This window comes from Artemia sp. Qi Xiang Cuo, chromosome 11 (assembly GCF_049724085.1).
Source record: "Artemia sp. Qi Xiang Cuo chromosome 11, ASM4972408v1, whole genome shotgun sequence".
Lineage (NCBI taxonomy): Eukaryota > Metazoa > Arthropoda > Branchiopoda > Anostraca > Artemiidae > Artemia > Artemia sp. Qi Xiang Cuo.
This window is the reverse complement of record NC_142804.1, coordinates 64,455,100-64,472,811: the sequence shown is the minus strand read 5'-3', so window position 1 is coordinate 64,472,811 and position 17,712 is coordinate 64,455,100. Positions and strand designations below refer to the sequence as shown.

The window sequence follows — 17,712 nt, the reverse complement described above, 5'->3', positions numbered from 1 at the left end:
CTGTCCCTCACCCCTGCTGCCACCTATAACTTTTTTTAACACCAAATATGGGCATAGCCTCCCTAAGGAGAATACGTGGTTAATGGGGTCAGTGACGTCTTTCTCCATGGTCTCTTTCTCCAGGTGTGTTTTTGGCACGCTCTCAGCGAATGTTATGATCCAGAAATAGTATTTGTTGTTGTTTCCGATGCAAATGTAAAGGTCAATGTTGTTGTTGTTGTTGTAAGTGCACGCTCTCAGCGAATGTTATGATCCAGAAATAATATTTGTTGTTGTTTCCGAGGCAAATGTTATGTGTTTCCGGGAAACAGTTGGATCACTTGTTTCCTTCTCAGCCAATCAGAGGGCTTGTTACATAGCAGCAGCGGAGTGAATATAAGGAAAGGATTTTTGCTCTAGTTTTATTAGCCTGTGAATAGAATTCAAAGGAGTTAGAAGAATAGTTTTGACTTTACTCATTTGGATATATATTTGTAATAATGAGTGGAATGTTTACACTATTAGAAGTTGATAGTGGAGTTGCTGGTAATAATACAAGAGCACCAAACACTGCGGTGGAAATTACGAAAGGATCGCGGCTTTGTCTGGAATGGGATGCAGTATATGCAAGATATGTGATATCCTTGAGCAAATTTAAAATGGAGGATCAATTATGTTTTGCTGCAAAAGTTGATATAGCACATGTGAATAGACTTCAATGTGCTTTAAGTGCATTAGTGAAACATATCGAAGACAATGAACTCTATCGCTAATTGTACATGCATAGTATTATTGTTGTAATTATTCAATAAAATTGTTTCGAAATCGAAAATGTTCCCTTTCTTTTCTGGTTAGGACTAACGAATCTGGGTTAGTCTAGAGTCAGCAGTCAGAGTGAAAGGACTGAAAAATGAATAAATTTGAGAAAGAGAGAATTAGATCAAATCTAGTGTTTATGGAAAAACATTTGATTTTGGATAATGATTTTCTCGATTTATCTCTCCAACGCAGGATATTCTCTCAGGGAACACTTGACAATATAATGAAAACTGATTCTCCCCCATTGGACTATTGTATGAAACTTTTAAAATGTGATTCAAATGCTTATACTCAATTTATTGATATATTAATTGGAACAAAACAGAATCATATTGTGAATATACTTTTGAAATCATTGCCAATGGATTCAATGTAGATAGTTCCCCCTTCGAAAGAGGTAACGCCACAGAGTTACTCCTCTCCCTTTCCTACACTTTGAATTTATCGAGCAAGGACGATCAGTTTCGTTTTAGCTGTGAAAGAGTTGACAACAGAAGTTAAAAATGTTCTATATATACCGGCTGTGCATATACACTCTTGGCGCTAGGAGCCAATATGATAATTGTACAATTATTGACGACTATAGTGAAAAGTGTAAATTATGTAACCCCTGCAAATTGCATAGAGGCAGTGCAGTACAAATTAAAAGATGTAATTCATGTCTTGAAGAGGTGTGTGACTATCACCCTAAGGGGCACCTATGTACGAATTGTCACTATGAAAAATGGGATCAGTGGGAGAATACTTACCCCGCTATGATCAGAAAGAATCCTAAACGTGATTTTAGTTTATTTCTACGAGATTGGTATCGTCGTGGATTTAAATTATTATGGGAAGAGGAATCCGGTCCACGATTCAACTGTTGGGGTAACAAGACAATCTGGTTTCTACGTCATCGCTGTGACGACACGGCCTAATATGACTATAAATCAAGTGATTTTTATTTGGCAGTTACCGAATGTGATTCACCACTTGAAAACACTGTATGTGATATTGCTTCAATTAGACAGATTGAATCTCGTGAATTTTATAATATGAATCCAAATAGTATTATTGAATATACGAGGAGATATGATAAGAGTAACGCCACATTGTACTGCAGAAAATGTGACCTTGGCTTTGCTGCCAATCAAGATCAATATACAGTGAATCCAAATGATTTACCGACATTAGTGGTTTATGATCGCTGCCTGTACACCGATGAAGAAATCTAAACGTGAAGATTTAAAGACATTGTTGTATAAATACATTTCATTAATAAATAAATTCAAAACAATTTTAAAGCACTTTACTTTTAGGATACAGAAATCAATACGATAAAGGTCCGAGAGGATATTTTCCACTAAAAAGTCGCTCAGGCGCAGGTTGTCACCATAAATGTGGAAAAACTGCGTATGAGTATAGTCGAAGCACCGGAATATGAAATACAGTAGTGCAGTGCAGCCACAGCTTTTAATCGTTAGATCCAGCACCCTCTTTCGATTTTGAATAATAGTTTTCCCACTGCTCTCAATATAGCTGCTGATGTGGGGTGTGTAGAATGTATAGGGTAGACCCAGTGTATACAAAAATTCAATCGTCTTCACCATTTGAAAAAAGCTAAGCCAACGACCCGTAAGCGCAGATGACGGACTGCTATTGACAAAATTTAGGATACGATTTGAGCTATGAATTTTTCAAGATAGTTCGTAGGCAAACAACATGAATTTAACTAGTTCATGTAGGGGTCCATTTCAAATACATTGATTATTTGACTGGTGTTCATGGCGCCAAGTCTAGTAGAACACTGCCTTCGGGAGTGATTTCCCAATAGGTTTCATATTGATTTAGTGAGATTAGTGCAATACTCTCAGCCAATGGTTCGGCAAACGTACACTCTTAACGCATAGTTCCGTTATGGACGATACTCATATCCTGTTTGCCAGACAAATCCAATAAAATGATACCATGTGTTTTAGCAAACATACCTTCGGTTATATCATTTTCAAATAATTGCGAATCATTATCTAGGGTTTGCATGGTCAACTCATACAATGTTCAATTGGATTTATCAAAGGATAGATTGTAGAGTGGGATACTATTTAATTTGCACACAAGAGATGAAAGTCAAAACATCTCGAATTTATGTGGGCATTCAGTCCATTATCCTATTGCATTGGCACTCTTTACAAATGCCAATGCAAGTTTCGAGGGGATTTCACCATTGATAAAGGATGAATCGGTGAAGCTACGACAGCCCATTGCAATATGATATTGATTGGTGATTGTGTGAGGACCAAGTAGTTTAATATTATTTTCATTGGCTCTCAGTTTTTCCACGGCCGAAGCAACAGAACTCATAACCTGCTGTTTGCGTACATGAAGTATTGCTGAGGTGAGAGAGAGTCGTACATCGGGATTGGCAACAAGTTCTTTTCTCAATATGAAATTGGATGGTGCAAGCGTCAATTTTATATCCACTTTAACATTGGGCGGCAGCCATTGGGGTATATTAAGTATATTAAATATTCCAACTAGATGTAATTCACTTGTTGTAGCATTTTTAAGTGCATCTGTACTATCAGTATTAGTAATATATTCATATCCATTGGAGGCACCTCTCAATTTCTTGTAGGACTTGGGTGTTATCAACATGAGGTACATGTAGGTTGCATAGTTTGAGAAATTGTTGGTTGTGCTAACTAGCGTATCGTTGATGTAGACACTTATTTGATGAAATACATTATTTAACACACAATTTTCTTTGGATATCCCCTTGGCTGAAACTGTCATTGTATTATCGGATTTCTGGACTTTCATTTGTAAATCTATAAATGTTGAAGACATGTCCATAAAGTAGTCTTCATTGGAATAAATTTGAAAGTGGATATTATCGGAGAGGGGTTGTAGTGGATAAAATTGTTCATAGTATCCATGCTTGACACTCACATCAACATTTTCAGCATTGAATATATTAAAATAGGCGGTGAATAAAGGTTGAAAGTCTTTAAGTGGCAGCTAGAACATCATATGGGAAACAATCGAGTTTCAACCTAACAATGTTCGTACTGGTCTTTCTGGTTGTGCTACGTGTCAGCTTTTTCCTTCTTTTCTTTGACAAAAGGGATGATGTCTTTCGTTTCCGACCTGATTAGAGACTGATGAGTGATGCAGTGTTTCTTGACCTTTTTAAACCTTTACCATTTTGTTTTAATTCCTCGCCAAGGGTTCGCGCACTGGACCTAAGATTTTCCGTAGCACTTTTTTTAAAATCCTTGCCAGAGCCCCAATCGTATAGTTTAGAGGATGCATAATCTGTCGCAGCCGGTACAAGATATTTTCTAGCCAGTGGTAGTGAAGAGCGAAACAACTTAGCAAACAAGCTGCCAGGACCATATCCAGACATTGACGAGCGACCCTTACAGTAGTCCATTCCATTGTCCAGTTGTCGCGGACCAAGAGTATTAACATAGCCGTCTATATCAGGACAAGTGAATACCACTTTTTTATTAGACATCTTGCTGTCGAACGATGGGGCGAAAATGACATATTATCACAGCCAAACCTTTTGAAAGTGCAATAGGATCACCCAATTCTGCTCTTAGTCTTAACTGACAGAGTTCCAAATATGAATTGTTTACGGGAATATATTGAAGATGCTTTATAGTGTAGTGGTGAACGTGTTCTTAATTGGTTTTTTGTTCAAGAGCATGTAAGAGGGGGACATTTGAATTACTGACCCGAGATGTTTCCACAAATGAAGCGTAGATAAATATACAAGTGTCTGTGGAGAAGGCAGGTGGGTAGTCAGCAAAAATGAAATTAGTGTTTTCGGCATTTTTACCGTTGATTATATTGAGCTTAAAGCCAAGAATATCCTTTAGGTTATCATTGAAAATAACCTTTTCGCTGGAAATAGGTGAACTAATGTAGATCTTACCCTCCTCCTTTGGATATTTGAAATAAAAAGCTCCTTTTTACGAACGGAAATTCTTTTATCAATAGTACGACATAAATCATTCATACAGGTGAGTTCCTCGTAGGGTAATACAACATATGGATATTCAAATGAATTGATTTTTTGAATTTTTTCTCGATCGCTAACGAGTGGCCAATAATCATGTTGATCGCTAATGAGTGGCCAATCATGGGGTCTAATTTTTATTTCATATTCACGATCACTTCTAAGGATGTCATAGGTATTTTTAAGAATACAATCGACATGAGCCACTTCATACTTTCCGTCGAATTTGATGGTGGGGGAGAGTTTCGTCCAAAAATCACATGTTTTATTCAGATCATTGTAGAGAGGATCAGAAACATTGGACATGAAAGTCACCGAGAAATCCTTGAGCATTGTAAATGTCTTCAGCACTGACCCAAGAATCAAAATCCGAGTTGTATCCTAGCCAGCGAACAAGCAACTGTTTCTTGCCCCTACGAGTACAACTCTTTAATATTTTTTCAATTTGATAACTTTCACTAGTGTTCCTTATCTTTGGCAATTCAAATTCATAAATAACACCAAGAATCTCATCATCTTTGGTGTCTCGCATTTGATATGTTGTGGGCTCGGATTCCAAAATGTTGAATCCCTTAACAAATTCGGTCCTAAATAAATAATTCACCTTTTCAAAAACACTGTTGGGTCTAATAATTTGAACAGTATTACCAACATTGACTTTCTCCTGCTTTTTCTTCTCATTGCCATTGGAGTATTGCTTTAGAAAAGTATCAAATGTATTTTCACTGTAATGAACATCCCGAGGGCTAGAGTTGGACAGAGATCGATGTGGTCGATGGTTGTATATCTGCATGATTTTATCTTAATCATGAATAAAAGCCGGTGTATTTTTAATGCTACAATATCTTGAAATTAATAGACGAATCATTCTTATTAATCGTTCAGCCAATGCAGCCTTTATCAGACTCTGACTAATGTTAAAGTGTTGTATTATATTTCAAAAGAACCTTTTGCACTTGGGGATTAACAAATTCACTACCGCTATCCGATTGAATATTTTTACATTAATCATATCTGAGAATACTTTCAATGGCCCAAGCTACTTCAACACGACCTTTTGATTGCGGTGGGGCGGTACTTACGTAATAGAAAAAGGCGCTAATGGCCACCCGAATATCTGTTTATTGTGTAGTTTGGCATTATTGAACTGTATCTAGAATTACAAGATCCATTTGCATTATATGCAGAGGGAAAAAGGCTTTAGTTTGTTGATATTGTTTGCCACGAAGCATGCGATTCCGATGTAGTGTGTACCTCGGTTCATTTTCTAGATACTCTTTTGCTTTTTTCAATGTGGTGCCGGTGACAGCTTCGTAAAGTGTTTTGGGGGAACTTAAACTTCCCGCTTCACCAATATTTTCACGGATATCTTTCAAAACTTCATCCAATTTGAACGCAAACATGTAGTGTAATGGCCCTTCCCTTTTTGCACAGTGGAGGGTGAATCAATTCTTCTTCGCTTTCGACTAGCAACCACAGGTGTTATAAAATCAGTAGTGCTAGTATTTTCAAATATTGAATCTTCATCTTTTTTAAATGGTGTTGGCATTGTTGGAGAACTATATTCTCTTAGTTTCCTTAGAATTTGCTTATTGCCAATAAGAATTTTGGGGAAGTTTGATACACTTAGAAAGGTGTATAGATGAGCGTCAAATGATAAAAGTCCTTTACGATTCGTCACCATATCACAAATTAAATCAACTAGATTATAACTTTTTCCCTGAATTATAATTCGTTTCCCTATTGCTGTCGACTTGAACTTGATCACCAGTTTCCAACATGAGGCCGGCCGCGGGCGGGACCCCCCCCCCCTGGGTGGCCGCGGGAAGGGTCCCCCACCCCCCGGGAGCCGCGATGGGAAAACAATAGTTGTCGTCACTGCTGCTACAGGTTAGTTGAGGTTGGGTTAGTTGAGGTTAGTTAATTTATGAACGGGTCGGTGGTGGTTAGTTAATTTATCAACGGGTTGGTGATGGTGGTTAGTGGTTGGGTTAGTCAAATTAGGTTAATTTATCCAGACCAAGTTGATTGCGATAGTCTATGCATTCAACTCGGTCTGAAATACGGTAGTGGCCATGAGGCAGGACACTCACACCATTCTCGAGCACATATACTTTGTCGGATATACACGATATTGCATTTTTTCCACTCTCACAGTATAATTTCTATACTGTAGAGAGCGAATTGCAAGCACTTGTGCTCTCGGCACTAGGCTACTTTCTACACAGTCTCTGTACACGCTCATGTTGAAATTGCTCTTTACAAAATGTGTAGGCACCCCTTTAAACGCCTTCTTTTCATCCCAATGATGAGTTTTAACGCACAAAATTTTAAGGCCCAGGATCAACCTCCGGGATGTCAAATCACTCCCCGTCTCTGATTTTAACATTAATAGCTAGGTGGAGTCTTGACATTTCACGAACTCGGGGTAGAGAGATGGATACCAGTTGTTGAAATCCATCCGCGAGCTGATGTATACCCCCTTTTCTAAATCACCCAATAAATCTTCAGTCACATTTACCTTTAACAGCAGGGAATCTGTATCCCCATAGTAAACTTGAACCTCCCCCTCCCATGGCCATTGCACCTTGCACAAATTGTAAAAAAACAACAACATGAGCTTTTTGGAAATTTATTGTACTGATCTGCCGCCCGCTATATTCTTGTTCAGCACCACATTTTGCTTTTTTCTGTGTAGAAGAACCATGCCAGCCTCTATGCTCGTGAATGATGTAAAATTAGGATCGGCAATAATTCGTGCACACTCTAGAGGGTCAGTCTCAACGTCGCAGTGAGATCTATTACTTACGCTTTCAAACATTTTGCCAAACGCTGAATTTAGGATGAGTTTGTACAATTCCTTCTCTACCTTGGAGTTTGCCCTAGAGTGTTTATCGACAAAAGTATCGATAAACTTTTTCAAATATGGTTGCTGATTGAACTGCAGGACCCTATGTATTTTGGTGATTTTGACACCATTGTTCACCATCCAGTGCAAAAGCACATGGTGAACAACGATATTCTCCTTAGGGTCCAAATCAGCAATCAGTTTTTGTTTAAAGGGGGTCCAATGCATCCCCATATCCTCAACCAATGATCGATTGTAGGGGCTCAGCGAGTCCCTGCTCACTGGTCGATTGATACAGGTAAAAACAAAATCTTTGACTGAGTCATGAAGGGCCAGCGGGATGTGATCATTAATTTCAAAAAACCATCCCTGTGGTCCGTTGTCCTCGACGGTTTTAATGTCAAGGAACTCGCAAGGATTCTCAAGTCATTTATAGTTTCCACACGAAAAAGAGTAGTAGGACATTGCCAAGGAGTGCAACGAGTTCATGTCCAAGAACACTGCATTTGACTTTACACCGGTGCTTTGTCCGCTCGGATCGGTTGATAAGACGCGGTCCCCGTGAAAAAAATACCCCCCCTCATTGAACGCTCTACAAAAAGGTGTTGATCTACATCTGTGATTAGGCCTATGTCCTCCCTACTAATTTTTAAAATTAAATCCATCACTGAATGGGGTGTAGAAAAATAATATCCTATATCTAACCCGAACTCAGAATAGATTTGGTCTGTATTCTTACAGACTATATCCAACAGAGTTAGAACGTCACTGGCCAAGTACAGTCTACAATAATCCCACCCATTTTTACAATTTCCCTTAGCCCAAACCTTCTTGGCAAACTCATAATCCTCGGCTGTGCATTCACTGTTGGTCAGTGACTTATAAAAAGCTTCAATTGGAGGTAGTGTCACCTCACCAAAACAGTAATAATCGTCTGCATATATAACTTTGCTGGTTAATAGGTCATACATTTCAATGTCTGGAAAATACTGTTTAAGCAATGAAAAGCTATCAAAATTGTCACTTTTCTGCACTTGAATCAATTGACTCGATACCTTGGGAAAAAAACTAAAACAATCTAAAAACCTGAGTTTATTCCAGCACGTATGTCTATTATACACTACCTGCCATTTCAGTTCGAGAAGCACCAACTTCTCGGCCGATTTGGGAATAATGTTATAGGTAAATGAATTATTTACCCAGGGACTGTCTACTCCCCCTCCCTTCCTGTGCCTACGTGCCAGTGCCGGTAAAATAAATTTTAAGTCATAATTAGAGCTGTGAATAAAAAAAGGGATAAAAAACAGTTGACTAACATTTAGATTACACGATTGATGCGCTACCCCACTAAAATTACTACCCCCAGATGATATTTCCTGCCACAAGTGATCATGGTCTCTGACTTTCCCCCTCCCCTCTCTTTTCCCTTTAGTCTCCTTATCCACCTCTTCAAACTCCCCCTTACAAACCCACCATATTTTTTTATTTTTAATCGCTAGACGATCCTCTGCAGACAGCACCATTCGGTAATGTGTATTTCTCAAACGAGAAATAGTGCCATTAGCCGTGCCAATTAGTTTAGTCAGTGCCTTGACCATACACTCGTTCTCATCCAATGTCTCAACTATTTCTAACAACCGCATGGTGTTAGAACTGTCTCTTTGCGCATGAGCATAAGACACTGCAATGGCCTGGTGTTCTTTGATACTATTTGGATATTGGGGATCGTTCACCTCCACCAGCTTAGCTTCACAGTCTAAAGATATTTTGTTGCATTGGAGAAGGGTGTTTTGGAAGTTTTTGAAACGTAAAATGGCGCTATCCCCTTAAACCGTTTCCACTGTCTGATAGCTATGCTATCTACAATGCTTCATATGACCTCGTAGTTTTATATCACTACGGAATCGAGATATGCATGTCGGACAGTAGAAACATACCCACCACCCCTTTTTAACCTCCCCCCGAACTCAACTAATGTCGGTAATAGGATTAAAATGGCCAATTGAATTCGGTTCACTAGGGGGTGTGTATAGTAACCAAACCCAGTGTCTGACCAAATCAATTGACGGGCCCCTTACCGGGAAAACCACCCCCTTCTTTTTAGTACGAACCCCATCTTTAAATTCAGTTTCATACTGTACCACAGTAACGCCGATATTTAAATGAGCATTAGCCCTTTCAAACATGTCAATGGATCTTAGCGTTACTGGGTATTTTCCTTCTAAGCAAGAGAAATCTACAATTGGGAAATCGGACCCGTCCTTCCCATGTACAGCCCAGTGATCTAAATTCGTCTTGGTAGTGTCAGGTGCTAGAGGCTCGTATGCTGTTATGAGGAAAGCATACTTGAAAAATATTTGATCTGTTTCAAAACAAATCTTCTGGACACCTTGACAACCTTCTAGATCTGGATTATATTTTAAAACTGTATCTCTTTCATACTCTGCCCCCCCCCTCTTAAAATAAAATCTTTCTTAAATTTACAAATATTTACACTTAATTTTTCAATAAATAAAACTAGTGATCCGCTCCCAGTTTCACTATAGTTCTCGAGATGGGCAATAATTTGTCCCACCCACTCACTAAGAACACCCTCAAAATTTTAAAAATTAGGATAAATTACCCGCTTATCGAAATGTATAAAATGATAGTAAATTTCACTTTTCCCCTCATTCAAATAAAAAACCTTTAAAACAGTAGAAACCTTAATTTAATCCCTACCCCCCACAACTGAATTTGCTTCTCGAGTAGTGCACGAATTTTATCTACATAGGCATGCACAATTTATACAGGGTCAAAAACAAAATTTCCCCCCATAAGTGAATTAAAGGGATCCCCATACGTTGCAGTGAAAACAACTATATTATTTAAAATTGTACTCGACAATTGAAAATCGAGAGAATCTGTACCCCCTTCGTGTCTATTACCTCCTCCTCCAAGTTGTTAAACACGATCTGGGCTGGGCTCCACTTCAGTGGTTTGAATTATGTAATCAGGGGCTAGAGGATAGTTCCCAGTTAATTCGTTTGTGAAATCCTCAAAAATTTGTAAAGTATTCGGACTCAAGTCCATCTCAGAAATATTACCTTGCTCAACTGTGCTAGGTTCCACATTGAAATAATTACATAGAAACTCGTCAATATTAAAATGTATTTCATCAGAGTTAATGATATCGTCCCATGTTTCATTGTCTTGAAAGTCCATTGCCCCTTCAATGTGTTGTTCCTCTCCTTCGCTCGATGGTGAGTAAGTGACAAATGAACCAACCTATAAATGAAAAATAGCTTATTTTCAAAGTGTTCAAATCAGCCCTACTGTTTTTAAAATTAGGATTATTAATGCTTAATAGCATTTGGCTAATTCAACTGGAAGTTTCAACTTAAGATATTTACAATCTAAAAAATCGCTTTACATAGAAGGCGGCAATTTGCTCGTTTATTTTCAAATCAACCATGCTGTTTTTTTTTTTTTTTTTTTTTTTTTTTTTTGCGGTGCTTCTCTGGCCCGCAACGCATCCTTGTGGCGCTTCCCCACGACACTTCTCGGGGCCGCTGCGCTTCCCCGCGGTGCTTCCCACAGCGCTTCCCGACCCCCCTTTACATAATGCCCGTCAAAAGTTGAAATATTCGCTTAGACTGCATAAGTCGCTATTTTTTATCTAATTACACACAGATTCAGTGAACTCATGAGTTTAATTATTGTAACCTATCGCGAGCGAGTGTTCTGATTTCCAAAGATTGAACTTCAGACGAGGAAAATGCCGGGAACTGTTAGCCTGGTTTCCCCTCGCTGAAATCTTTGGCACGATGTAAGGCTCAGTGTAAATTAGAACGCTGATATATGCAATAGATGGATAAAATGGAATAATCTCTCTCTTAAAACTATGTGATATTTAATTGTGAAGAATAGCATTTTGAGTTTCAAAGGTACCTAAAAATATTCTTTTATGATATATCGGAGAAATAGCAACAGATAAAATAGTAAATATTAGAAAAAAGAGGAGCGGTTACTTTGAAAATATTGCATTAGCGATCGCCGAGGGAGGGGGGATCAACCAATGGTTGGGGGTGAGGGGTTAATATCTCAGAGATACACTTTTACACAGTTTTAAAAGATAGTGAAAAGAAAAAAAAACATTGGAAGAAATAGATATATATTTATATAAGATAGTTTGAGGAAAAAATGCTTACATTTGCATAATCCGTCTGGGCTTGGGTGTTAGATGGATCTGACATGACATGTTGGAGGGTAACCTCCTGACCTAGCGTTGATGGGTCAGCTATTAGAGGTCCAAGGAGAGCGGATGTGCAAGCGATGTCATTAATTTCTTGCGCAGGTTTGGCTGCGACTTGTACAGGACCTGTGACTTGTGCAGTCGAGCCAAGGGCTGGCACAGATGGCTGCACTTGACGAGGTGGCATGGAGGCTCGATTCAGAGGGGCTTGCATAGATGCAGTATCGATGTCGCTAGCTTGTATAGCGGGGTTCCCCACCCTTGTGGTCCATTGTCTTTTCGGTTTTTGACCGGACTGTATGGGGGCTGGCACTGATCGGGCGGCCTTGTCATCTCTCGCTTTCTTTGATGGAGGTGGGGTACATTCTTCGCTATTTGCTGTACCCATAGCTCGCTTTACAGCTGGAGGGGCACCAAATTCTTCATAATTTGCCTTAAAAAGAAGAGAAAAAAATTAGTATCAAAATAATTTCCCCCTTTTTTTACTGAAAGAAAGTTAGTATCATCATCCATATAATTTTGTTTAGAAAAGCATTTATCTCATTTCAGTAAAGCAAAAAGTAAAAATTTCACGAGAAATATATTAGGCTTAGAAATCAAACGTTTTTATTAGACAATCAGTAGTCTATAGGCATAGGATAGGAATCATTGTTTCTATTTTTACCATTTAGAAAAATATTAAATGTTCCAGTCTATAGGCTTTAAATTAGATCGTTAACCCAGCTGCCTATAGGCCTAAATTTTGCAAACATAGGTTAAAATGCTATTCAATTTACACATAATATAAGCTTCATGCAACTCTTAAAGACCCTTCTAGCCCTACATAGTTTGTTTTCATTTTACAATGATGGCGGTAGAATTGAAGGCAATGCCCCCTCCCTTTTACATAATTTACTTACAACGAAGCTGTTAGAAGCAAGGCATTGCCCCCCTTTCCCCCCCTTTTACATAATGTCCTAAATATATTGTTAGACCTTAATTTGAAAATAATCTGTTTCACTTCTCCAAAATATAGCATCACGTCTGTGCTTAATTATTGCATCATCGCGTTTTAATTTTGACGGAAGAACACTTCCTTTGCCTAAAGCCAGCTAATGTTTACAAACAGGAAAAGGGATGACAGCTAATTTTAGCTTCGCGTTGGTATCTTGTGTCAAAACAGAGCGACATTTTCTTTAAAAATTGAGAGAAGTCAGTAGACACTTTAAATCACATTAATTTAACGAAACGAAAATTATTTCTATTTGCAAGAATTTTGTTGTAAAACAATGGGGGAGGGGGTTAGATTTTGAGGGTAAAAAGAATATATTTTATGTTTTCCATCGAGTATAAAGATTGTATAGTGATGTTTGTATTGTATGGGGGGGGATTTACCTGAATATACTGGAGGGTGACCAAGGAAAATAATTTTATTTGAAAATAAAAAACAGGAATTTAACGAAAGGATAATTAATTCTATTTGCGAGAATTTAATTGTAAGAAAAATGGGGGGGGTTATGTTTTGAGGGTAAAAAGAATATATTTACGTTTTCCGTCGAGTATAAAGATTGTATAGTGGTGTTTGTATTGTTTGGGGGGAGGGGGATTTACGTGAATATACGGGCGGGTGACCAAGGAAAATAAAAAAACAGGAATTTAACGAAAAGATAATTAATTCTATTTGCGAGAATTTGATTGTAAAACAATGGGGTGGGGTTAGGTTTTGAGGGTAAAAGAATATATTTTACGTTATCAATCGAGTATAAGGATTGCAAGGTGGTTAAGTTTGAGGGGGGGGGTACTTACCTAAATATACTGGAGGGTGACCAAGGAAAATAATTTTATTTTGAAAATAAAAAATGCACTTACATGGTAAATTGAAGTTGCCAAGGCTTCTAATTCATCAAATTTATCCATTGTTATATCAACTATGTCAAAATACTTTCTGATAATTTAATCTCATTGCATGTCCGTTATATACGAAATCCCAAGGTCAATTGTTATGTAAGCAAGCCCTCTGATTGGCTGAGAAGGAAACACGTGATCTAACGGTTTCCTGGAAACTCATAACATTCGCCTCGGAAACAACAACAAATATTATTTCTGGATCATAACATTCGCTGAGAGCGTGCACTTACAACAACAACAATAACATTGACCTTTACATTTGCATCGGAAACAACAACAAATACTATTTCTGGATCATAACATTCGCTGAGAGCGTGCCAAAAACACACCTGGAGAAAGAGACCATGGAGAAAGAGGTCATTGACCCCATTAACCATGTGTTCTCCCTAGGGAGGCTATGCCCATATTTGGTGTTAAAAAAAGTTGTAGGTGGCAGCAGGGGTGAGGGACAGGAGATATTAGGGCATCTCTACTCCAAAAGGACCTTAAATTAGAAGTGGTGCCTTTGTAAAATTACGTAATTTTTTGATTGGACCTTTAACTTTTGATTCGGCTGGTCTTTTATCATTATGAAAGACTTATCGCCGAACCTTTGTTTCCTTTACTTCTTCAGGTGGTGGGACAAAAACTTCTTTTCTTCCAATGATTTACATAGTCAAGGTTTTGATTTTACAAGGCATGGAAGACACTGACGACCACCTTAGTTTCTTTTAATTGTTCAAGTGGCGGAATAAGAACTTCTTCTTTTGTCTTGGCTTGTCTTTTGTAATTATGAAAGACATATCACCGAACCTTTGTTTGTTTTAATTGTTCAGGTGGTGGGACAAAAACTTCTTTTTCTTCCAATGACTTATCTAGTCCATATTTTGGATTTTCAAAGGTATGGTAGGTATTGATGACCTTATCCATGTCAAAATCTCAAACCCAATCATCATCGTTATCATTTTTAGTTTGGTTGCTTCGTTACACCTCGTCTTATCTTTCGTCACTATCGCCGAACCTTTGTTTTCTTTTAAACAAAGGTATGGTAGGCATTGATGACCTTTTCCATGTCAAAATCCCAAACCCAATCATCATCACTATCATTTTCGACACGTTTTGATTTTCGCTGTTGATTTTCATTGACTCGCTCCTCTTCATTTTCATTTTAGACTCCCCCACTTTTTCGTGTCGTACGTCTTCTAACGGTGTGTGTATTTGCCCTTCATTTTTATTTTTAACACGCTCTAATTGTCGTTTTCGCATATCTTCTAACCGCCAGTGTCTTTGCTCTTCATTTTCATTTTTGATACATTTTTGGATTTTGATTACTTCAGACAAATTAGCATTGATTTTGCTTTAGCTGTCCGTATTGATGTTTTTATTTATTCATTTTTGTTTTCAGAAATTTTAATATTTAGGAAAAGACTTTTTTAAAATCTAGAAAACAATTGTCCCCTCTGCCTCCCCTCCCCCTGAATTGGAGTCTCTTGTTCTGCTGGAGCTCTAGTGTACTTTTAATGAAAAAAAGAACAAAGCAAATAAAAAGCAAGATGAAAACATAGCTGCTCTAGAGTAACCTTAATCCAAGTTTCTAATTAATCCAGTAATCCAGTGAAATAGAAATGGGTGCCACCCTAATATTATTGGGGTTTGTGTTTGGCAAGTCAGAAGTAAAATTGGGTGACTTTGTTGGTCGCAGTTTTTTTTTTTTTTAACATGATTTTACGAATCTCAACGTTGATTTTAATGAAATATCGATTTTATTTACAAAAATGCATAGCTAGCTGGTGAAATCTTCTGAACCCATTCCTAAAACTTCTGCAAGTTACGCCTCTAATATGGGAATAACGGTGAATGCTATTTTTCCTTTAATGAGGACAAATCAAAAAGGACATAACTAGCGGTGATCTGAACCAATTTGACAGGATAAGCCCTAATTTTAATATAAACTAAGCTTATATTCATTTAAGCATTAAAATTCATAGTTTAACTTAAAAATTGGAAAAAGAAAAGGTGAATAAAATCGTGATAATCAAATATTACCTAAATACTAACATAACCTGAATCATGGTACACAAACGCAAAATTTCTTAAAAGAGTGGGACAACTTATCAGCTGGACCAAAGTCGTGAATAAACCGATGGAACAGGCAAATATTTATAAAAATATTTAAATTCACTGTTAAATACCGACAATTATAATAAACTGACAAAAATCTTGGTATTTCAGAGGGTGGGGTGAGAAGGGCCCCCTACGTGCCCACCTGATAATGTACCAAAGTCATTTGAAACGTCCATAATGTGCTTTGATATTACAGTGATGCTTCGTGATAACTATTTCACATATTACTAATATTTATCCACGTATGTACTTTTCAATTTTTATTTCAATTATTCACGTTTAAATTATTTTTCAATGCACAGTTATTAAGCCTCCGAAGATGGATAGATCACATTTCTATACTTTTCTATGCTAGACTATACTATACTATTATACTATTTTTTTCTATACTACACTATACTATACTTTTACACCATACTTTTCTATGCTATACTTTCTATAAGACTTACTTTTCGATACTTTACTAGGGTTATTTTATATTCATACTATTAAAGTTCAAACTCTTTTAAATATAACTTTATATAACCTTAATGGTTATATTATAGAGCTTCATTATTCAGCTTATTATACAGGTTAGTGGTTGTATTATAAATGATTAAATTAAAATTATAGAGCTTTGTATAACCTTAATGTGCCAAGATCATGGAATGACGACTTATCGAGCTCTTTAGTAAAGAATTCACATTCAACATACGATATAATACCAGCTGGCCAGTCAGTAGTCATTTTTAAATATTTATTTTGTTTGTTTACTCGTTGTCTGGGTAACAGCATAGAACACTCCACGAGGCCTGTTTTTTTAAGAATCGTCCCGGTGTAGCCTAATGCAGTTCCCGCATTTTGTGTTTTATCTACGCCTTTTTTTTATTGAGGTACCAAGGACAGTGACAATGAAACCTGATTCATAGGTTAAATGGAAACTTGCAAAACAATTTGCATCTTAAAAATCATCAAAAACACAGAATACAACTTTTTAATAAAAAATACTTCCATTTGCAATTATGCAGTTTAAGGTAGTAGCAAAAGGTAAGGTAAAGGTAAGGTACAAATATAAAAAAAGAAACGTAGGGGGAAAATTAGCAAGCTGATAATATATGACACCAATCAGTTCCAGAATTTGTGTTTTTCCTTTGAAGGTGCATTTTTCTTAAGGAGTCAGCAAATTATTAATGCTTGTATTTTTACGGAAAAAGATCGTTGTCAAATTTAAATAATTAACTTCGCTTATTTATTTTCACAATTCCACGTGGCAACACTGACGAAAATGTGATACCTTCCTAATAGCTTTATAATTTTGAAACAACAATAAGAAAAATATTAGAAAGTCGCAGTTTTCAGGTATGAATAGAGCTAAGATGGATTCGGGGTTCAAAAAGGTAGTATCTTGATGTGCTTGGTGTCATTTTAACACACCTAAGGCGTCATGGGATTGTTTATCTTATAAATATGAGAAAAAAATAGACAGAGTAGTCGACAACGGTAGTCATTGACTGGAAAGCCGAGCAAAGACTCAAAAACACAATGAAATAAAAAATACACTCATTTATTTAAAACATGTTTTTCAAGAGCCTTTAACCCTCCGACTTTTCAATCTTGTATATATATATTTTTTAAGATGATTTGAAGTTATTCTACGTCTCTGTATAGTGGTAAACTATATGAAAATTGTTTTTCAATAGATGGTTGAACTCAGTGATTCCTTAGAAATTTACGCTTGAACATTTTCTTTCGGATTGCTAGCGGCTGATTAAGTGTTTAAAGTATCGTGTACAATGTACTATATGTATACATTTACAAGTACTGGAATTGATCTACCAGCCAAAGGAGGATAAAACCCCC

General features: G+C 37.2%; 1 protein-coding gene across 1 annotated transcript in view; it reads right to left on the bottom strand.

The window, feature by feature from the left end:
- Positions 1 to 16,599, bottom strand: part of LOC148947242 (uncharacterized) — a 173,459-nt gene extending 156,860 nt beyond the window's left edge. Inside the window, exon 1 of the mRNA XM_089096544.1 lies at positions 16,499 to 16,599. Coding sequence (XP_088952670.1) covers positions 16,499 to 16,599 — 101 coding nt within the window. The remainder of the gene's footprint in view (positions 1 to 16,498) is intronic.
- Between the last annotated feature and the right edge of the window lie 1,113 nt (positions 16,600 to 17,712).